A 24,028-nucleotide genomic window follows, 5' to 3' on the forward strand; every position below is an offset into this window, starting at 1 on the left:
GTTGGTTGGGATACCCATATCCTCTGTTGGAGTGCTGAGCTAGAGTCCTGGCTCCTCTTCCAATTTCAGCTTCCTGCTAAGTTTGTGATATACAGCAAGAGGTGGCTCAGATGGGTGAGTCCCTGCTATCCGCATGGGAGACCTGGAATGTGTTCCTGGCTCTTGGTCATTGCAGGCATATGGGGAGTGGACTGTTGGATCGGAGTGCTTGTTCTCTGTCCCCCTCCCTCCATCCCTCTCTCTGTATTTGCCTCTCAAATAAGTAAAATAAAAATTAAAAAGAAAGTAAGAGGTTGATAAAGGACAGTTTCAATGGAATTAATCCCGTTTTGTATGAAACGCTGAGTTATGAGGTTTGCTAATGATTTTATGTCTTGGACTCCTTGATTTGTACAGCAAAGGGCCTGCAGAAATACAGAATTTCTTAAAAGTATATCCATGTTTTTTCTACTTTGAAGTTATACTCTATACTCTCCTTTAAATTTTTATAATTCAGGTATTTATTTACAATCCTTAAACTTAGTTTAAAGGATGGCTATATTTGGGAGATTGAATTTTTAAATTTTTTTATTTTTTAAAGATTTATTTATTTATTTGAAAGGCAGAGAGTTAGAGAGACGCAGAGGCAGAGAGAGAGAGAGAGAGAGAGAAAGGTCTTTCATCCACTGGTTCACTCCCCAGATGGCTGCAACAGCTGGAGCTGGGCAGATCCAAAGCCAGGAGCCAGGAGCTTCCTCCAGGTCTCCCAAACAGGCACAGGGTCCTATGGACTTGGGCCATCTTCCACTGCTTTCCCAGGCCATAGTAGACAAGTGTGTTGGAGGTGGGGCATCTGGGACTGGAACCAGAGCCCATATGGGATGCCAGCACTGCAGGCGGTGGCTTTACCCACTGTGCCACAGTGCCAGCCCTGAGATTGAATTTTTAGAACTCAATTAACTACAGTTCAAAATTTGCTATAGTAATAACTAAAAGAGAAAACACCAGGATGTGGCTAGGCAGAACCTGGTTTATCCCCTAATATTGTCTAAATTCACTATTAAACGTCATATAATCATCTCAAGTTTTGTATTTGTGATGACTTACAATAGAGATTTAGATTTTTTCCCCTGGTTTAATGTGATGGTTAGTTACTTACAATGTAGTGAAGTGTATAATTTGGGGATATAGAGTATTTATTATATTTGTCATTTCCATAATCTCATTTCAAAGAACTCATTTTCTGAAAAAATTCTATACACCTGTAGTTTTAAGATGAGAACTATTTGAACATGTTTACTTAAACGTTAATGCAGAGGAGTAAATGGAAAATTTCATGTTGAAGTTGTAGGAGAGAGAAGCAATAATCGATATAATAAGAACCCTAAGGAGCACCCAGAATGGGAGAGCCATGGATTTGATGGGGAATTAGATCTAGAGGGAGTGGTATCTCTTTCTTTGTAATGGAGAAAAGATAAAATGATGAGTGGAATCCAACTAAGTTTACAGATTTGATTGTGGGGAAAATGGTTTCTTTTTTTCCCTGAGGTGGGCTATATCATTGGAGGTGGTATTATTGACTGAAAATAGCAGTGGAGTTGATTTAGACGATTTGAGGAGAATGATGATTTGAAATAGGCCCTGTGGAAAACAAAAGAGAAGTAATAAGGAAAACTTAGCAAGATTTCTAGGCAACATAGAGGCCCACTGATGTTACAGATTAAGAGTATTTAGTAGCACTAACCTCATAAGGAGGTTAGTGAGTTTCATCTACCAGTACTGTAGTGTGAGTATCATTTCAGTAAAGTCAGACATTTAGATTCTGCAAGGTTGGGATACTGGAGATGAGGGAACATAGAGACTAAGCTGGTTAGGGAAAGAGGTCAAGAAAGGATAGTATCATATGTCAATAGAGTTGAGCATTGTCAGGGGACAGAAGATCTCAGTGAGAGAAGGCAGGTGTGTTGGAGTAACTGGGTGAAAGAACTGGAGATTTCAAAAATTAAGGCCTTACAATAAAATGTGTAAATAGTTGATTTAGGAAGTGAAGAAATTCTTTGGATTAGTACGGAAGCCCTGATAATTGAGTTAGGAAAAATTCATTGCATTTTTTTTTAAAGATTTTATTTATTTGAAAGTCAGAGTTACATAGAGAAGGAGAGGCAGGGAGAGAGAGGTCTTCCATCTGCTGGTTCACTCCCAAATTGGCTACAATGGCCAGAACTGCGCTGATCTGCAGCCAGGAGCTTCTTGCAGGTCTCCCACATGTGTGCAGGAGCCCAAGGATTTGTGCCTTCTTCCACTGCTTTCCCAAGCTATAGCAGAGAGTTGGACCTGAACCAGTGCCCATATGGGATACCAGCACTGCAGGCGTGACTTTACCCACTATGCCACAGCATGGGCCCCAACATTTTTTTTTTTTTTAGTTTGATTGGTGCAGCTAGCTATTGAAGTCTCTCAGGATGATAGTAATACTGGAGGAAGAAAGAAAAACATAGAGGAATGTACTACCGTTACTTTCATTGGTAATGAGTTTATAAATGCCTACAATGAGGAGTGGTGGAGTGTACCTGGTTGCTTGAATTTCAAAGGAACCTATCTTTCTTATACAAGAATGGAATTGGAAGGGTCTGAGGAAGAGGAGGCAGGCTTACATCCTCAGAAGTAGCTGGAGTATGCAAGAATGACTTCCAACCATAGCCTTTAGAAGGAAATTGGAAAAGTGTGTCTTTAACCAGATTACAATAAAAGCAAAGCAGTAATAGGGTACTTAATGAAGGAATTGACATACTTTTTATATTCTTTTTGCTAATGTCAAAGTTCTAAGCAGATATATGTGTTTATATAAATTTATAACTTTTTAATAATTTTTTTAAATTACAGATACAAGAGTTCTCAAAAGTCAACAGATTGGTCTGGAGTAAAGAAACCAATTTACTTAAGCAAATTAGGTAATAACTTTGCAGAATGGTCCGCATCTTGGGCAGGTTATCTTATAACAAAGGTAAGAAAATCCTATTTAGAATTTGTTAACTGACCCCAAAATTCTAGAGGAAATTAAAACATTTGAATGTATTGTACCCACAGCAGGCACTAAATTATTTGTGCTGATAATGGTGGAAATTTTTGAAAAAATGTTTACTATTAATAGTAATATCTCTGCTGTAGTTTTTAGGTGAAAAGGTAGTAATTGTTTTACTGAGGAAATTGTTATGTTCTTAATGTGTTAGTAAAGGGGGAAGTGTCTGGTCTATTAGTTGCTATTTAGGTTGTCTACTTTCCATGTAAAAGTATGTGGTTTTGAGACTGGCTCTGCTCCCAATTCCTGTTGCCTGCTCTTGCACACCCTGGAGGCAGAAAGTGATAGCTCAAGTAATTGTGTCCCTGCCACCCAGTGGAAGACCTAGATTGAATTCCTTTGTCTTAGCTCCTGCTTGACCCAGCCTCATCTGTTGTAGGTATTTGGAGCGTAAACTAGCAGATGAGAGATCTGTCTCTGTATCTCTTCTAAATGCCTATTACATGATGTTTGTTCATTTTACATTTTAAAGTAATACTATTTTAAAGAATATAAATGCTGTATCAGGGGTTCTTATTTTGCAAAATAAGATTATTTACATCATAAAAATATTTTCATTTAATGAGATTTCTAAAAGAAGACATGTCATCTTAATTTAAAAGTCAAAAATCAAATTTCTTTTGAGAGGGGGAGCGGGCATTGTGGCACAGTGGATTAAGCTTCTGAGTGGGACATCCATACAACCATACCCCATATTAGAGTGCCTGATTTGAATCCCAGCTACTCAGTGTTTCTGATCCAGCTTCCTACTGATGTACCTGAGAGGCAGCAGATTATGGCTCAAGTGTTTTTAAGTTCCTGCCACCTATGTACAGGCTTCTGGGTTTCTGGTCTCTGAATTCTACCTGGCCTAGCCCTGGCTGTTGCAGGCATTTGGGCAATGAACCAGAAATGGAAAGTTCTCGCTCAACTATGTGTCTCTCCCTCTCTGTCATTCTGCCTTTCAAATAAATAAATAAATCTTTTTAAAAAATCAAGTTTCATGGAAAAGCAGATTTATTTCTGATGTTTTTCTAATGTGAAATTTTTACATGTCTGATGGACAAAAAAGATACTCTGTTTTCTTTTTTAGAAGACTTTTATTTAATAAATATAAATTTCAAAAGTACAACTTTTGGATTATAGCAGTTTTTCCCCCCCATAACCACTCTCCCACTCACAAACCATCCCATCTCCTATTCCCTCTCCCATCCCATTCTTCATTAAGATTCATTTTTAATTATCTTTATATACAGAAGATAAACTTAGTATATACTAAGTAAAGATTTCAACAGAATGTACCCACTCTGCCATGACACATTATCTCGTGTGATACTTTTTGATATTCAATCAATAGAATAATATGTATAAAACAACATATTCTTCCCAAACCATTTGAGTTTACAGGTTCGGGATGACCTTGCTAGTAAAATTTTCACCTGCTGTAGCATAATGATGAAGCATGATTTCAAGGTGACCATCTATCTTCTTCCACATATTCTAGTGTATGTCTTGTTGGGTTGTAATGAAGAAGATCAACAGGAGGTGAGAGATTGATTTTGCTTAGTTTCTGGACATAAAAAATTTTACTGTCTAATACGTTTTAGAAAGACTACATTTTAGGAAATACAAATCTATGTTTGAAATATGTATGTTCTTGTACATGTTTAAAAACATATAAAATCCTTTCTAAGCTTCTGTTTATCAAAAATTTATGCAATGTTTGCTGGAGAAACTTATAAAGTAAATATTACATTTGCCCAAGTATACCAGCAAACATTAGGAGACAGATATATAATAAACTATTGATAGTAATTTTTCCTGGGTAATTTTAAGTCCTGAGGATTTAAGTAGGGAAGTGGAAATATTTTACTTTTAATTTTATAATGTTTTGTGGAATTTATTTTAACCACATACATAAGTTTCCTTTAAATATATTTTAATAGTGTAAGTAGCATATTATGTTCTTAAGGTAAAAATCCAAATTATACAAATAAATCAAAATGTACCCTTTGACTACCAATCCTGACCCTACATCCCCAGGAGTCTCACTATTAATGTGATACGTTGTGATACGTGTTTTTTCCAGAATTTTTTTTCTTGACGCAATTGGTTCTGTTTTTTTTTTTTTTTCTTATGATAGTATCCTATTGAAGGGATTGTTCTGTAACTCACTTTTATTCTTTTTTCTTTTTAACATTATGTTGAGCTCACATCTTTTTAACAACTACACAATATTATCCTTCCATTGTGTAGTTGTACCATAGTTTATTTAACTAATACTATAGTTATAATTTAGATTCTAATTCTATTTTTTAATAAATGATATTATGATGGCATGATAACAGTACTTTTACAAATATCTGTGAATGCATGTTTAGGGTAGGTACTGAAAAGTAGCACTGTTAGGGTTCATGGTGCATGCATTTAAAATTTTAATTATTAGAGACTGCACATTTGTTTGTACTGATTTATGATAACCCCTACAATTCATGAGTATATCCATTCTCCACACACTTGCCAGTGCTTGATATTTTCCAACATTTAAATTTTAGGTAACACGATGGATTAAAAAAGACATTATTTAATTTGCATTTTCATTATCACCACTAAAGTTATGTTCTTCAGCTATTTGCGCTTGTTTTCTATGAACTGTCTGTTTATATCCTTTGTCTCTTTGAGGTGTGTATGTGTATGTGTATGTGAGCTTTTAATGAATTGGTAGCAGTTCTGTATATATTCTGGATGGCAATTTGCCAGACATATTCTGCAAAAATCTTTCCAAGTTAGTGGCTTTTTTTCTAGCCTTTGTTTATGCTTTTTGCTGTGTAAAAATTTTAAATGTAAGTGCCAAATTTGAAAATATTCTCTGGATTATTAATTTTATAACTCTTTTATGTAATTCCTTTTCTTATCCAATGTCATAGACATAGTTCCCTAAATTTTCTTGAATCCTCTTGTTTTTACATTTAGCCTATCAGTTACTCTGAAATTAGCTTTTATGGTTTGAGATATTACTATGTTTTAGTATCATTTAGCAGATAATTTTATTGTCATTTAATTAATAACCTGGAAAGCTTTTAGTACTTATCTTTATATTTTCTTTAGTGACTAACAGGTTGGTTTAATTGTGGATAAGAAAATTTATGAATCTGTCATATTATTTTCTTTTGAAAATTGTTGCCTTAGAATGGTTAGTCTTGTTTGTTAGGTCATCATAAAATTACAATACATAGACATATTATTAACCATAAAATGGGTTCTCTTAGGTTTATGCAGAAATTATGGCAGTTCTAAAGCATGACGATCAGCAGACCATCAGTACCCAAGACAGTGCATCTGATCTGTGTCAGCTCAGTACACAGACTGTGTTCTCCATGCTTGATCATCTTGCACAATGGGCAAGGCACAAATTTCAAGTAATGAATGCTGACAAATGTTCACAGGGCAAATCAGACAGTGATAATGTAGAGTCAATGGGTGAGTTATAACTTCTGTTTATTTTCTTTTTTTAATTATTTACCAATTCATTCCTTTCTGTATTAATTCTGTAATTTAGGCATTAGTTTTTTAAAAACCTGCTTTTTGTACATTTTTAAATGAATAATAAGATTTTCACTGAGAAAAAGAATTTATAGTCATAGGATCTTTAAGTTTTGTTTGTTTTTTTAAAGATCTCTATGTTTAAAAGGCAGAGTTACAGAGCGGGAGAGACAGAAAGAGGGAGATCCTCCATCCACTGGTTCACTCCCCAAGTGACCACAACTGCTGGGGCTGGTCTGGACTGAAGTCAGGAGCCAGGAGCTTCTTCCTGGACTCCCACTTGGGTAGCAGGCGCCCAAGCACTTGGGCCTTCTCTCACTGCTTTTCCAGTCACATTAGAAGGGAGCTAGATGGGAAGTGGAGCAGCCAGGTCTCAAACCAATGTCCATATAGAATGCCAGCATCAAAGGCAGTAGCTCGACCCACTATGCCACAGTGTTGGCCCTTCTTTAAGTTCCTAAAAGAAAATTTAACCTTCCTTAGTTTTTAAAAAACTTCAGTTGTGTTTATTTATTTATTTATTTGGCTGAGAGAAAGCTAGCTAGCCAGTCAGCCAGCCAGTCAGCCAGCCAGCCAGATCTCCAGTCTACTAGTTTACTCCCCAAATTCCCACAACAGCTGGGGTTAGGCCAGGCTGAAGCCACAACCAAGATCTCAATAGTTGTGTATGTATATAAATTTTGTATATGTGTGTTTGAATGTGTGTATAGATAGTCTATTCTTTGTCTTTTTTTCATTTGTGAAATATTCTTTGAAATATTTTAACATTTAAATTTTAAATTTCAAAGGGGTTTTAATTTTATGGCTTTTTTTTTTTTTTTTTAAGATTTGCTTATTTATTTGAAAGGAAGAGTTGCAGAGAGAGAAGGAATCTTCCACCTATCGGTTCACTTCCCAAGTGACCGCAATGGCCAAGACTGGTCAGGCTGAAGCCAGGAGCTTTATCCAGGTCTCCTATGTTGGGCCCAACTACTTGGGCCATCTTGCGCTGCTTTCCCAGACGCGTTAGCAAGGAACTAGGTGGGAAGTGGAGCAGCCCATATGGGATGCCGTCACAAGTGGCAGTTTAATTTACTGTGCCACACACCAACCCCTATTTTTATTCATTTATATTTTCAGTCTGTTTGAAATCCAGCAGGTTCTCCATACATGCTTGCTACACTTTATACACTTCACTTTCCTATGCCTATTGTTGTGCTATGTTTTTCATGTGATATTACAACTTCCAGTGACATGACTAAAAAAAGAATCTTATTAAAGTTAAAAATAACACCTGATCATTTAATTTGCCCCTATGGTATAAGCATTTGGTCAAAAGAATGGTATTCATCACACAGCAATGGATACTCGTAGTGTCTTTGAGCCTTTTTTATTTTTATCTTTTTTTGCAGTAAATGGTGGTTATAATCCTTCTGCTTCTTAATACCTTACCATTTTCAGAGATATTATGTTTGTCCCATTTTTGTGGAACTAATTGAAAAAACTGACAATGTTACAGTCCTTAAAGAGGCCTTCATTTACTGAGTTCTCAGTTTGTGAGCATCTCTTTTTGTCCATGTACCTGTGAAGGCACGTAGATTCCTGTTGTTAAACATAGTAGTTTATTATTTTTCTAAAATTTTCTAGAATTACAGATAATTATCTGTTTAGGGGAATATTTTCCTGGAATATGGCTAATTATGAATATATTTTCCATTTATTAATAATTAAGTATTTGTTCCCATTTCTGCATATGAAAATTATACTATAAAACCAAACAATAATTCTGTTATCTCCATTTTCACTAGCACTGCAGTTATAATTCTGGCTTTTAACAATGACATTTGTAACAGTTCAAAAGCAAAATACCTTTTACCTATCTTATAATTTGAAATTGTTTACAAATTTTAATGGCAGTAAGGAATTTATATGTAATTTATTTTTAAGTATACTAGCTTAATTATTTAAATTTTGGAGAAGTTTGGTTCCTATTTTCTATATTCTGGTATGAATCATTATGAACATTTAAAAGTTTTAAATAAGAATTCAGGCCGGCGCTGTGGCTCAACAGGCTAATCCTCCGCCTTGCGGCGCCGGCACACCGGGTTCTAGTCCCGGTCGGGGCACCGATCCTGTCCCGGTTGCCCCTCTTCCAGGCCAGCTCTCTGCTGTGGCCAGGGAGTGCAGTGGAGGATGGCCCAAGTTCTTGGGTCCTGCACCCCATGGGAGACCAGGATAAGCCCCTGGCTCCTGCCATCGGATCAGCGCGGTGCGCCGGCCGCAGCGCGCTACCGCGGCGGCCATTGGAGGGTGAACCAACGGCAAAAGGAAGACCTTTCTCTCTGTCTCTCTCTCACTGTCCACTCTGCCTGTCAAAAATAAAAAAAAAAATAAAAAAAAAATAAGAATTCATATGCTGGACTGTATTCATTTAGAAGTTTTCAATTTGTTTCTTAACACTCTTGAAAAATTATCCTAAAGTACTTGGAGTTTTACTTAAGGTACTTTGACTTTGAATTTGCATTTTTTGTGTGGCAGCACAGGTAAAAAATAGGTTGGTAGCAAAGAATTTAATTTTTTTTAAAAAGGTTTATGTATTTTTTATTTGAAAGGCAGAGTCACAGAGAGGGAGAGAGAATAACAGAGGGAGAGATGTCTTCCATCTGCTGGTTCTCTCCCCTGATGGCCACAATAGCCAGCACTGGACCAGGCTGAAGCCAGCAGTAAGGAGCTTCTCCTGCAGGGAGCTAGATCAGAAGTGGAGCAGTCAGGATACAAACTGGCACCCAAATGGGATGCCAGCATCACAAACAGTGGCTTTATCTGCTATGCCACAGCATCCACCCCAGAATTTGAAACTTTTTAAAGTAGAAGAAGGCTTTCTCCATAATTCTACTAAGTAACTACTCATCAATATTTTTTTTATTTTTATTTTTTATTAAACTTTTATTTAATGAATATAAATTTCCAAAGTATAGCTTATGGGTTACAATGGCCTCCCCCCTCCCATAACTTCCCTCCCGCCCGCAACCCTCCCCTTTCCCGCTACTCATCAGTATTTTTATAATCATCAACAATGAGTGATAACTTATGTTGTATCTTTATATCATCTTTGTATCTTTTAAACACTTAATAATAGATTCCCATTTAATTCTCACAACATTGTAAGGAAGGCAAGAAAGGTACTAATATTTCCATTTTATAGATGAAGAAACAGAAGCTCAGTAAGTTAAATGAATGTCCAAAGTAAGATAAGAAATAATTGTAGAATTGGAACAGAACCGTCTGAGCAATTATCCTATTGCTAATTATATCCTAAATATGATCCTCTAATACATTTAGAATTAATTTATATAGTGAACTAAATTGAACTTAAATACTTCAGTTTATTCTTTTAAAGTTTCATCTTGTAAGTCTTTAATTAGTCTTTTTCTTTTTTATAATCTCGGAATTCCTGTGGGTTATGAAGACTATCGAAGTGTTACTCGCTTTCTAGACCTCATACCTCAAGATACTCTGGCAGTAGCATCCTTTCGCTCCAAAGCATACACAAGAGCCGTTATGCATTTTGAATCATTTATTACAGAAAAGAAGCAAAATATTCAAGAGCATCTTGGATTTTTACAGGTTTGATATTAATATAGTGAATGTGGTAGTGAAAATTAATATTACCAGTCCTTTATTATTATGTTGTTCATTTTACAGAGTGTTTTTGATGCTATGCTAGACACTAGATATTTGCAAGTACTTTACACACTTGATCTTAGCCAAAAGGCTGAGAAGCGATTACAAGTACTTTAGAAGATTATACATTAGTGGAGAGAGAAACATGTATTTCATATAGTATCTTAGGTATAGAAATATAGATATGTCCTAAAGGACAGTTAACTCACCCTCTGTGTGGTTTGGGGTGGGGTGGGAAATGATGCAGGTGAGCCAGGGGTCAAGAGAGGCTTTCTAGGAGATGATGTCTTAAATATGTATGATAGTTACAAAGAAAAGACATTCCCAAAAATATTTTTAGAGATTTATTTATTTATTTGAAAATCAGAATTACAGAGATAGGGTAAGAAGGAGAGAGATCTTCCGTCCACTGGTTCACTTGCCAATTGTCTGCAATGGCAAGGGCTAGGTTAGGCCGAAGCCAACAGCTTCATCCCATTCTCCCACGTGGGTGCAGGAATCCAAGGACTTGGACCATCCTCTGCTGCTTTCCCAGGCACACCAGCAGGGAGCTGGATTGGAAGTAGAGCACCTGGGACTCAAACCAGTGCCCATATGGGATGCTAGTACTGCAGTTGATGATTTAATCCACTATTCCACACTGCCGGCCCCAGGAAAGACATTTTAAACAGAGGCATCTTAATGGACTTAGGAAGGAGTATGGTATATACTAAGAGTAAATTATCAGTTTTTTCAGTTATAGAGGAAAGATTACAAGGAAAATTACAAATCATAGAAGAGCTTTCAATTTGCCGTTAGGGGATGTGAACTGCAGAAGTCCCAACGCATTTTAACTAAAAGCCTGTGGCAGTTATGGAGGAAGAACTTGAAAAGGCTAAGATTTGAGGCATTACTGTTTTCCTTGTGAGAAGCGTGGGCCTGAATTTTGGACTGGATAAGTAGGGAGATACACTGGTTATATATTATATAACCTAATATGTTATATAACCTAATATTATATATTAGGCTTTAGAGTGCTGGTGAAATTCAGGGGTGGGGAACCCTTTTCTGCTAAGGGCCATTTGGGTATTTATAACATCATTCAAGGGCCATAAAAATTAGCCTGCTATGGATTGATTGAATTTCCAGTCTCACCTGCACTTGTATTGGCAACAAATACTTTTGTTGGCTTTATGTAGCCCACAAGCCGGATGTTCCCCAGAACTGGAAGTGGTGATATTGTGACTGTGTTAAGCAGAAAAGAAAGCAAGCTCACATGGGGCTAATACACTGAGATTAAAGAGAGGACCAAAACTGATGGGCTTGCAGATAAAAAAAAATGAAGCGTGGTAACAGAATGGGAAAATTAGTAGCTTGGTGTCTCAGGATGACTATTTGCCTTTTCCTGTCTTTGTGTTCCTTCTTCTCTAGATTTGCATCTGTGGTTCATGGTTAAAATCTTTCCCTTACAAAAATTCTCTGCTCCTTGTCCTTTTCCCATTGAGTTGGACTCATTTTTATAAAATTCCAAACCTGGATAAAGTTAGCCTTCTGCTTCCCCAGTGTCTATATAGGAAAAACTGAACGTTGCTTTAGAAGAATCACACAGTGGAATTTACGTTGCTGTTACTTTAAGTTCATAATCTCAGACATCTTTAATGCTACAGGAAATTTTAGCACTGCATTCAGCTCGTCTTTCTCTAGAAAGCCTACTTTCCCACTCTTCAAGGTGACAGTTTACTTTCATTCCCCTATTTCTACATCAGCCTCAAACGATGATCTCACTTCCTCTTTCATTAGGAAAATAGAAGCTGAATGTCTACCACATCTGCAAATACATGGCATCTACACCCAGTTCTGTTGTTTCTCATGAAGGAATCCTTCCAGTCAAAATTCAGTCCTGCTGCTTGGGTTCTCAATTTCAGTCCTTCAAATATTCCCTCTTTGCCTACTATCTAATTTATTTTCCTGAACCAGAGTATGTAATGCATTTAGATTTGCTCTCAATTTCTTATCTGAGTTTTTTCCAGTTTCCTTGCTTTTACATTATGCTTCAGGTACTTCCCATCTCACTGCTTCTCTTCAAAGCCAGTTTTGAAAGAATTGTCTGCCTTCCCTATATTCTCTACATTGCTTCCCATTCACTCTTAACTCATTTTTACAAGATTTTTCTGTCTTTTTTTCTTTTGGTGCAACTTTTGTTAAGAAAATCAGTAGCCTCCATGTTACCAAATCAAATAGATGTTTCCCAATCCCAATTTGAGTCTGTGGTTCATTGACTTGTTGTTTTATAGTTTTGTTTTTAATTGTGTTTTTTCCCTGATATGATTTTTTTTAATTGTTGAACAAAGAAATTGTATGCTGCTATGGATGAACCAGATGGAGTGGCTGGAGTCAGCGCAATTCGAAAGGCAGAGCCATCTCTAAAAGAGCAAATCCTTGAACATGAAAGCCTTGGTTTGCTGAGGGATGCTACTGCTTGCTATGACAGGGCTATTCAGCTAGAACCAGACCAGGTAAAGCAGTAATCAGAGAACAATGTAATGAAAAGAGCCTTGAATAGGACTCTGAAAACCTTAGTTTCAGTACTGTCTTTATCAGTGTCACAGTGTGTCCAGAAAATGTTTGATTCTCTCTGTGCTTGAGTTTACTGACTGAAAAATTAAGACATGTGCTAGATAATCTTAAAAGTTTTTTCCAGTGCCAAATTTCTGTGACCTTAGAAGTCCCTCAAATGAATGAGATTTTGGTGTGTATTTATATTAGGATATGCATTTTGGATAACTCCAAAATTTATATTATTTAATTTGTTATTAAAAATATAAGCTATGAATCAGTTTTTTAGTAATAGTGATTCTCTGAAGTGTGAGAAATTTTTTCATATCTCACACACACTTGCACTTTGCACTCACCCACCTGCAGATCTCTGCAGTAATCCCTTGGAATCACTGAGCTGCTGTAATGACTAATGAGAGTATATTGTTGAGCTAGGAAAGGGGTTTAGAATGACTAATTTGTAATTTTACATTAGATTCTCTTGGAATATTGCTTTTTGTCATACTTGCAATGTTATTTTTGGCAATTTTATATTCAATTTTTTGAAAAATCACATAATCTTTTTAGTTAAAGCCTCAAGTCTAGTAATATTATGACCTTTGAATGTTAATGTTTATGTGAGAAATATGACATATAATCTTTAAGCATATTAAAGTTTACTAGATTGTTATACTCATTAATTGTTATACTCACTAACTTTATATTTGATTTGAACCAAAAATTAGACCAACTCTGGAAAAATACATTAAGTTCAACCTGAGATTTTCTAGGATGTCTGTTTTTTCTGTTACTTTAAATGTGTTAGGACATTGATGGGGGTCCTGCCATGTAGTCAAGAAAGTCACTTGTTAAATAAAGAAAAGTAGGCATAGTGAGGTATTTTTTTTTTTTGATGACTATCAGTTAAACTGTTTTTGGTTGCCAGCATATATTTGAAGTGATAATTGCTATTTTAAATTTTTAGATCGTTCATTATCATGGTGTAGTGAAGTCTATGTTAGGTCTTGGTCAACTGTCTACTGTAATCACTCAGGTGAATGGAGTGCATGCTAACAGGTAATATTTTTCATAAAACTGATTTTATTTCATATTCTATCTGATAGGAAAATTTTTTAATAAAATGGATAACTATGTTTACTAAAGTAATGAACTGTTTTCATGATGTTGGAATGAAACAATAAATTTTTTTTTCTTTCATAAGCTTATCTACCTCTAACAGCTTATCTTATGTCTAACAAGTAATCTTTGAATTACATTTGCTTTAAGATAGGAACCTTCCAGAGCTCACTTGCTGGGCCTTAAAAGGCATCCAATCCAAGCTCTGCCTATAGGATTAGTACCAGTCATTTTCTGTGATGGTGGAAAAAGAGAAAACTTTGTGACTAATTTATGATATACCACTGTAGACTGTGTAGGTGGATTTTTACTTCAAAAATTGATAATTATGAAAGCAGGTTTCCTTTCCCAAAGAAAATGGATTTGTTATAGCAAACCAAATTATACAAATGCTACTTATGTGTGGCATATGATTAAGGCCAAATTGTCCTTCTACTTTGGAGATTGTCGAGTTCGGCTCTGCTCTTGAAACTACTTTGTGTGACATCTAAAAGCCTTTTTCTTTAATCTATTCACCAGACTCCAGCTGATTATGCCGGGTGGTTGAGATCTAGTCAAAAGAGAATGGGAGGCCAGCACCGTGGCTCACTAGGCTAATCCTCCGCCTGCGGTGCCAGTACCCCGGGTTCTAGTCCTGGTTGGGGCGCCGGATTCTGTCCCAGTTGCTCCTCTTCCAGTCCAGCTCTCTGCTGTGGCCCGGGGAAGGCAGTGGAGGATGGCCCAAGTCCTTGGGCCCTTGCACCCACATGGAAGACCAGGAGGAAGCAACTGCTCTTGGTTTTGGATCGGCGCAGTACGCCGGCTGTAGCAGCCATTTGGGGGGTGAACCAACGGAAGGAAGACTTTTTTCTCTGTCTCTCTTTCTCTCTAACTCTGCCTGTCAAAAAAAAAAAAAAAAAAAAAAGAGAGAGAGAGAGAATGGGAATCTCAGATAAGCAAAGAATACACAGCCTGCTGCTTTATTAGAAAACATTGAGGCCGGCGCCGTGGCTTAACAGGCTAATCCTCTGCCTTGCGGCGCCAGCACACCAGGTTCTAGTCCCGGTCAGAGTGCCGGATTCTATCCCAGTTGCCCCTCTTCCAGGCCAGCTCTTTGCTATGGCCCGGGAAGGCAGTGGAGGATGGCCCAAGTGCTTGGGCCCTGCACCCGCATGGGAGACCTGGCTCCTAGCTTCGGATCAGCATGATGCGCTGGCCGCAGCGGCCACTGGAGGGTGAACCAACGACAAAAAGGAAGACCTTTCTCTCTCTCTCTCTCACTATCCACTGTGCCTGTCCAAAAAAAAAAAAAAAAAGAAAGAAAGAAAGAAAACATTGAACGCAGCTTCTTCTAAAGGTTTCTATAAGCTTGAAAAACAATGATTCATAAACACTACTGTTCTATAATGTCCATGAGCAGAGAAGGTTAGTGTTGGTCAGATGGTGTCACTGTAGTTCAACTGAGGAAATTATGAAGGAAACATTGTAGAGGTAGGGAAAGGGTGAATATATGTGGTAGATGTGTTTCTTTGGGTTAGTTGAGAGATTTTAATTATATAAATTTGGGAAAATTTATCATGACTCATGTTGGAGTGTCAAGTTTCCATGTGACATACACTGCACTGTTAGACTCCCCTTGTCTCATATTTGGGCCTATGATATACAAAGCCTGTTGATATTTGGATTGTGAAAAGTGTGTGTCAATATTCAATGAGGCCAGTGCCGTGGCTCAACAGGCTAATCCTCCGCCTAGCAGCGCCGGCACACCGGGTTCTAGTCCCAGTCGGGGTGCCGGATTCTGTCCCGGTTGCCCCTCTTCCAGGCTAGCTCTCTGCTGTGGCCCTGGAGTGCAGTGGAGGATGGCCCAAGTGCTTGGGCCCTGCACCTGCATGGAAGACCAGGAGAAGCACCTGGCTCCTGCCTTTGGATCAGCGTGGTGCGCTGGCCGTAGCGCGCCAGCTGCGGTGGCCATTGGAGGGTAAACCAACGGCAAAAAGGAAGACCTTTCTCTCTGTCTCTCTCTCTCTCACTGTCCACTCTGCCTGTCAAAAATAAAATAAATAAAATAAATAAATTCAATGAAGGGATGTTATAGTGAAGGAAATGGTCATTGACGGTCATATTTTCCTTAGGGAAAATCTCTATTTGCATTTAAACAAATATTTCTCTCATTTATTTATTTATTATTTATTTATTTATTTTATTTGAGATGTAGAGATACAGACAGTGAGAGAGAGAGGCAGAGAGAAAGGTCTTCCATCCGTTGGTTCACTCCCCAAATGGCCGCAATGGTCAAAGCTGTGCTGATCCAAAGCCAGAAGCCAGGTGCCTCTTCCTGGTCTCCCATGCAGGTGCAAGGGCCCAAGGACTTGGGCCATCCTCCACTGCTTGCTCAGGCCACAGCAGAGAGCTGGATTGGAAGAGGATCAGTCAGGATTAGAACCGGCGCCCATATGGGATGCTGGCACTGCAAGCGGAGGATTAACCTACTGCGCCACAGCACCGGCCCCAAATATTTCTCTTAAAATACTGACTATACTTCACCTGGTATTCTTTTTTTTTTTTTTCTTTTTTTTTTATTGTAAGGGAAAGGTACAGGAACAGATAGAGAGGGAGAGGTCTTCCATCCGTTGGTTCACTCCCCAGCTGGCCACAACGGCCAGAGCTACATCAATCCGAAGCCAGGAGCCTCCTCCAGGTCTCCCATGTGTGTGCAAGAGCCCAAGTACTTGGGCCATCCTCCACTGCTATCCCAGCCATAGCAGAGACTGGATTGGAAGTGAAGCAGCTGGGACTTGAACTGGCGCCCATGTGGGATGCCAGCACTGCGGGCAGCAGTCCTACCCATTACACCACAGTGCCAGCCCCACCTGTTACTCTTTTTAATGTACTCCATTTATGTGGATAAGTTCTCCCACCCTGATCCTCATTGCCATTTGGTACTTTTTGGTTTAAGACTTAGTATTATACACTCCTGTGGATAGTAAATAACAGGTTAAGTATACATTGTCCAAAATATCTGGGACCTGAAGTGGTTTTAGAATTCAGATTTTTGGAGGCGGGTGTTGTGGTGTAGCAGATAAAGCCACTGCCTGGGATGCTGGCATCCTGTATGTGCACTTTCAAGTCCCAACTGCTTTTCTTCCGATCCGTTGCCTACTAGTGGTCTGGGAAAAGCAGCAGATGGCCCAAGTGTTACCTATGTAGGAGACTAGGAAGAAGCTCTTGGCTTCCAGGTTTGGCCTGGTGCAGCCTTGGCTGTTGGGGCCATCCAGGAAGTGAACCAGTGGATGAAGATGTCTCTCTCTGTCTCTCCTCTGTAACTCTTTCAAATAAAGTAAATCTTAAAAGAACAAAAAAGACATTGAAAAAAATTCAGATTTTTTTCAGATTTTGGAATGTTTACATATATAATGAGATCTTAGGAATGTGAACCAAATCTAACCACAAAATTCATTTATGTTTCATATATACTTTATAGGTGTACTCTGAAGGTATTTTTACACAGTATTTCTAGTGCATCTACATTATGACTGTGGCCTGACAAATGAGGCTATATCAGGAATGTTCCACTTGTAGCATCATTTTGATGCTGAAAATCAGATTTTGGATTTTCTCGTTAGGGATACTCAGCTTGTATTGCCAATTCTACTCAGATTTTTATCTTGAAATTTTCATATTTTGGTGTCTGATGGTAAAAGTTTGAAAGTCATTCAAAGTTGAACTTTTGAAAATTAAATTGCTGTTGTTTTTATTTTAGCCTGTCCTAAATTGTTTTTGGTAGTTTCATATTTAGAAATTGAAGCATATGCAATACTTATGTTGCTATTTTTAGATTTTAAAAAAATATGTAATTGTCATTTGTTTAATTTTCTTGATGTTTCTACTACAGAAAGCAAGGAGGGCTTTTAAGGATATTGAGTGTAGTCCTTATGAATCTGTTTTCTTTTTTATAATATATATACAAAGAGACTTCAAAAATTTTTGGAAAAAATGAAATGAAAAATTATTTTGATACTAAATTTTTTTCCATAATATGTATTTTCCATGAATTTTTTGAAGATACTTCATTCTGTGCTATATGTAGTATATTAGATCATTAAATGGAAAAATATGCCTACCCCAGGAACCAGTATATAATAAGTATTCAAATAGTATGATTAATAAAAAAAAAGGGAGGAAAGTCTAGCTGCTTTTATGTAGTCATCATTCAAAATATCACTGGTCATTCTAGTGTCACCTAAATAGAATGCTTAGAAAAAAATTATCAGCCTATATCATGCCTTTTTTCCCCAAGATTGATTGATTGACTTGAAAGCCAGCGTTACAGAGAGAGGGAGAGAAAGAGAGATCCATTTGCTGGTTCACTCCCAAAATGGCCTAAATGGGGCAGGGCTAGGCTAAAGCCAGGAACTAGGAGCTTCTTCCAGGTTTCCCACATGGGTGTAGGGGTCCAAGCGTTTGGGCCATCCTCCTCTGCTTTCCCAGGCACATTAGCAGAGAAAAAGTGGAGCAGCTGGGACTTGAACTAGTGCCCTTATGAAATGAAGCTGTAGCTTAACCCACTGTGCCACCACACACGACCCATCATACTTGCTTTAAAGTAACTGACGATAGTTTAAGTATGGATGTATGTGTTAAGTAGTAGGCTTTGTATACTTTGTTACGCCATTGACACATCATTTATAATTTTATTATGCTTTTATGTTGAAAGTCCTATGCAACTCTCAACTCTCCAGTCCATACCACCAGCCCCTATATTTGTATCTTAAATTTAATTAAAAATCTGAAATTATTAGAATTGTTTGTCTCTGAATTCATGTGCATTCGGTGGCTCTTCTTGCTTGCAGTTTGTTCAAGTTAAGCATGTAGCTAATTTTGTAACAGGCTGTGTTATTATCCAAGAATTTGTTCTGCTCTAACATATGCAAAATCACTTTGCTGAAGAATGGCATTTGTAAATGTCTCTACCAGAAATAGTGTGACAAAATGTTTTTGAAGAATGTAAAGGCTAAAATTTTCTGGGTTGGGATAGGAATTTTGCCTAGTGGTAGATGCTGCTTGAGATGCCCACATATTAGAGTACCTGACGCTACTCTCCAGCTTCCTACTAATGTACACCCTGAAGGCAGCAGGTGATTAGCTGGTCACTACTACCCAGGTGGAAGACTCAGATGGAGGTCCTGGCTTTGGCCTGGCTCAGCCCCTGGCTGTTGTGGGCATTTGGGGAGTAAACCAGCAGACGGGAGATTCTGCATCTTCTTGTCTATCTCTGTCTCTCTCTCTACATTTCAAATAAATAAAAAATGAAGGTTAAAAGTTTTTCTGGGTTATTTCTGATTAGAGATTATTTTATATTTTAAGTACAAAATGCAATCAAATGCAGCAAGACAAACAATATAGCATCTAAACCAGTAAACTATCTCTAAATGCCTTTGTAAACTTAAATAAAGTTTGGTTGATATGGATTTCTTTCAATAGGTCTGAATGGACAGATGAATTAAACACATACAGAGTGGAAGCAGCTTGGAAATTGTCACAGTGGGATTTGGTGGAAAACTATTTGGCAGAAGGTAAAATTACTTCTTGAAATATAAGCGGTTTTAATATATTACTCATAAATATTTAGACTTCAGTAGCTTAGAAGCATTCATAGTTAATCACTTTGACTGTTTTATAATTATCTTGTTTAGTTCAAAGTAGGCTGACCATTTTTCAGTATTTCATTATCCACTGTTAGAAAACCGGCTCTTTGACCTAGTACTATGGCATTTTTTGACTCTTCACTTGTTTTTCAGATGGGAAATCTACATCGTGGAGTGTCAGACTGGGACAATTGTTATTATCAGCCAAAAAAAAAGATATCACAACTTTTTATGACACATTGAAACTAGTGAGAGCAGAACAAATTGTACCTCTTTCCGCTGCAAGCTTTGAAAGAGGCTCTTACCAACGAGGATATGAGTTTATTGTGAGGTATTCTGGAAGTTTGCATTTTTATATTCCTAATCTGTTATCCTCAAATAGGTATACAAATATAACCAGTATAAACAAATGTACAGTTTGAGATTATCTTGGTATTCAGTTAAATGTATTTTAATTCAGTAAATATGTAAATTCATGGTTTTTATTTAAGATAGTAATGAAACAGTCTCTTAAGTGTAGTGGCTACACAATAAAAATATTTAATAATAAAAAATGTGACCTGATAGGATTGGAATTTTTGATGAGTAAATAATTCTGATAGTAAGTTTGGTGTTACACATAGCTACACAAAATTACTCTTTCATACTTTTACCTCACAGTCTTCTTGTAGGTTTTTTTAAAAAAATCCTAACGTACATCCTTTTAATTAAAAAGGCAATTATGAGGCTAATAAAATACGTTATATTTATCCTCTTGTAATGGCATATTCCATATAACTAACCTAAATAATCTAGACATCTGTATCTAACACATTGATGATTATTGCTTGTTAAAACTCTCTTCCCTTCTTGTTGATGAATGCATTTGACATTTCTCTCTCAACATATAATGCACTACATTATCAGAAAGAATGTTAACTTTTAGAGGATTGGAAAAAATGATAAAAATATTTTTGGTCTAATGATTCACCTGCAGAAAAATGATAAAGGAAGTGTTGTGATTAAACAATAACAACTTTTTAAAGTTATACAAATTCACTATGTTTTGTGTCAGCCACTATGGTAATGTCTTAATAAAAACAAATACTGGACTACTGAGTTTAATTCTTTGTCTACTCATCTATATCCTTGTGAATTGAACACTGAGTCATAGACACAAGCTGTTATATAAAGGGGAAGAAGCTATGTGAATGTATCAGCTATGTGTCAGTTTCTTACACTCCTAGGAAGAGAAATTAAAAATGTATTTGTTCCATAATTTTTTATTAGTATATACTAGGCCAAGCCCTCTTACAAGTAGCAATATCCATTTGCAAATATTTTATATTGATTTATAATGGATCCATATTTTCTTTTATCTTCATGTAAGTGGTAAAGTTTGATTCTCAAACATTTGAATTTGGGGTGGTATACCTTTCTTCAGTTCATAGGAATTTGGAGATCACAACAAAGCCCTAAATATTTTAACCAGCATAAAGTGGTGTTTATACCCACTTTGAAAAGACATAAATGTTGCTGTTTCTGTACAAAGAATATATATTAATGTTCTGCAAAAGAAAACTATATTTTAGATTTGTGGCAGATTTAAAGTAGTGCTTTATGAAACTAATAAAACTGAATGTGATAAAATTTTTTAAAAACATTTATTTATTTATTTATTTGAAAGGCAGAGTTACCAAGAGGCAGAGAGAGAGAGAGAGAGAGATGTCTTCCATCCTCTGGTTCCACTCCCCAAATGGCCACAATGGCCAGAGCTTGGCTGATCCAAAGCCTGGAGCCAGGAGCTTATTCTGGGTCGGTTCAGGAGCCCAAGGACTTTTGCCATCTTTCACTGTTTTCCCAGACCAGAGCTGGATTGGAAGTGAAGCAGCCGGGGTCTTGAACTGGCTCTCATATTGGATGCCGGCACTGTAGGCGACGGCTTTACCCTCTATGCCACAGGGCTGGCCCCATAATAGCATTTTAACATTGGTTCTGTCTATCTTCAGATTGCACATGTTGTGTGAATTGGAGCATAGCACCAAATCACTTTTTCACCAGTCTCCAGAAGACAGTTCTCAAGAGGATTCTCTAAACTGGGTAGCTCGACTAGAAATGACTCAGAATTCTTACAGAGCCAAGGAGCCTATTCTGGCTCTCCGGAGGGCTTTATTAAGTCTCAACAAAAGGTTTGCAGACTACTTTTTTTTTTTTTTACATTTGAATCATCTTATATTTGGTATTATTTTTGTATACGTATTTCCTAATCTTCTAACTGAATTTGCATTTTTCTATATTCATTTAACAAGGCTACACTATATAGTTGAAATGCACTTAGGATTTAAGAATCAATTTTATATACCATAAATTTTTATAAGCATATTTGTTGGGGGTACTGATTTAAATCAAGAATAAAATCTTCATAGACTTATAAGAAATAAAAATGAAGCATTGTAAGAAGACTTAAGTCAAGGATTTTTAACAAATTAATCAGTGATTCCCTGAAATAGTATATTGAAGAGATTGTATGTTGGAAAGAGATATTTTAGTTAAATTATTGGATACACTTACAAATACTCTTTTTCTCCCTCTCCCCCCTATTTTATCACATTTATTTAGACCTGACTACGATGAAATGGTTGGGGAATGCTGGCTACAGAGTGCCAGAGTGGCCAGAAAGGCTGGTCACCACCAGACAGCCTACAATGCTCTCCTTAACGCAGGAGAATCACGGCTTGCTGAACTGTATGTGGAGAGGGCTAAGTGGCTGTGGTCCAAGGTAATGACCAAGGGAATGTCCTCAGATATTTATCCTGTTGGGGATTATGTATTTTTTGCAGAGGCCCAACTGAGAGAAGATCCCTAATCCATTTTAAAACCTTTTTCTGTCCGTCTTCTTCATTATTTACCTGCTATAATTCAAAAAAAGCTATTCAGTTATGTTGCTTCTTCAAAATTATTAAATCATTAAAAGTAGCCTTTATACCTTTAGGATTAACTCTGAACTTTAGAAAGGTCCTTTTTGATCTAGTCCCAGACCAGCTCTATAGATTCATTCATTTCTTCTTTTTTTTTTTTTTTTTTTGACAGGCAGAGTGGACAGTGAGAGAGACAGAGAGAAAGGTCTTCCTTTTTTGCCGTTGGTTCACCCTCCAATGGCCGCCGCAATAAGCGCACTGCGGCCGGCGCACTGCGCTGTTCCGATGGCAGGAGCCAGGTGCTTCTCCTGGTCTCCCATGGGGTGCAGGGCCCAAGTACTTGGGCCATCCTCCACTGCACTCCCTGGCCACAGCAGAGAGCTGGCCTGGAAGAGGGGCAACCGGGACGGAATCCGGCACCCCGACCGGGACTAGAACCCGGTGTGTCAGCACCATAAGGTGGAGGATTAGCCTATTGAGCTGTGGCGCTGGCCTAGGTTCATTCATTTCTGTCTCACAAAACCCTTTGGGCTTCAACTAAAACCAGACTACAGATAGTCCTTGATTCATGATAGTATTATATCCTGATAAACCTATTATAAGTTGAAATATCATAAATTAAAAATGCACTTAATACTCTTAACCTATGAAGCATCATAACTTAGAAACACAGTATTACAGTAGTCTTCCCTTATCCACAGTTCCAGGTACCTGACCACAAATAAGCAGAAATAAATAATTCACAAGTTTTAAATAACTATTTTTTAAGTTTATTTTATTTGTTTGAAAGGCACAGTGACAGAGAGAAGAGGAAAGACATGGAGAGATTTTCCATCCACTAGTTTTTTGTTTTTTGTTTTTTAAGATTTATTTATTTATTTGAAAGTCTGAGTTACACAGAAAGAGGAGAGGCAGAGAGAGAGAGGTCTTCCATCCGATGGTTCACTCCCCAATTGGCCACAACAGCTGAAGCTGCACCGATCCGAAGCCAGGAGCCAGGAGTTTCTTCTGGGTCTCCCAAGTGGTGCAAGTCTTCTACTGCTATCCCAGGCCATAGCAGAGAGCTCAATTGGAAGTGGAGCAGCTCATATGGGATGCCAGTGCTTCAGGCCAGGGCGTTAACCCACTGAGCCACAGCACCAGCCCCCATCCACTGGTTTACTCCCTAAAAAACCACAATGGCTAGGGCTGGGACAGGCCAAAGCTAGGAGTCTGGAACTCCATCCCAGTATCTCATGTAGATGGCAGGGTCCCAAGTACTTGGGCCATCTTCCACTGCTTTATGAGGTGCATTAGCAGGGTGTTGGATCAGAAGAGGAGCAGTCAGGACTTGAACTGGCTCTCATATGGCATACTAGCATTGCAGGTGACAGCTTAACATTCTATGCCACAATGCTGACCCCATTAAACAACATTTATTATAGTATATTATTATAGTTGTTTTAATAGTTATTGCTAAATTAAGCTTTATCATAGGGATGTATATATAGGAAAAAACATGACATGCGAAGATACTTCAGAAAGTTTGTGGAGAAATGGAATTAAAGAATGAGTTTATTTTTGTACAAAAGAATTTGAAACCCATGAATTATTTATAATATGCATTTTCCAAA

General features: G+C 37.5%; 1 protein-coding gene across 3 annotated transcripts in view; it reads left to right on the forward strand.

The window, feature by feature from the left end:
• The window catches only part of ATR (ATR serine/threonine kinase), a 115,560-nt gene that overhangs the window by 63,038 nt on the left and 28,494 nt on the right, over positions 1 to 24,028 (forward strand). For all 3 annotated transcript variants that reach the window (XM_062213724.1, XM_062213732.1, XM_062213742.1), the window contains 10 exons: positions 2,863 to 2,983; positions 4,445 to 4,582; positions 6,307 to 6,517; positions 10,029 to 10,186; positions 12,574 to 12,738; positions 13,743 to 13,834; positions 19,355 to 19,446; positions 19,672 to 19,849; positions 21,507 to 21,686; positions 22,117 to 22,276. In XM_062213724.1, the coding sequence (XP_062069708.1) occupies positions 2,863 to 2,983; positions 4,445 to 4,582; positions 6,307 to 6,517; positions 10,029 to 10,186; positions 12,574 to 12,738; positions 13,743 to 13,834; positions 19,355 to 19,446; positions 19,672 to 19,849; positions 21,507 to 21,686; positions 22,117 to 22,276 (1,495 nt within the window). The remainder of the gene's footprint in view (positions 1 to 2,862; positions 2,984 to 4,444; positions 4,583 to 6,306; positions 6,518 to 10,028; positions 10,187 to 12,573; positions 12,739 to 13,742; positions 13,835 to 19,354; positions 19,447 to 19,671; positions 19,850 to 21,506; positions 21,687 to 22,116; positions 22,277 to 24,028) is intronic.

The sequence above is a fragment of the Lepus europaeus genome, chromosome 2 (assembly GCF_033115175.1).
Source record: "Lepus europaeus isolate LE1 chromosome 2, mLepTim1.pri, whole genome shotgun sequence".
NCBI lineage: Eukaryota > Metazoa > Chordata > Mammalia > Lagomorpha > Leporidae > Lepus > Lepus europaeus.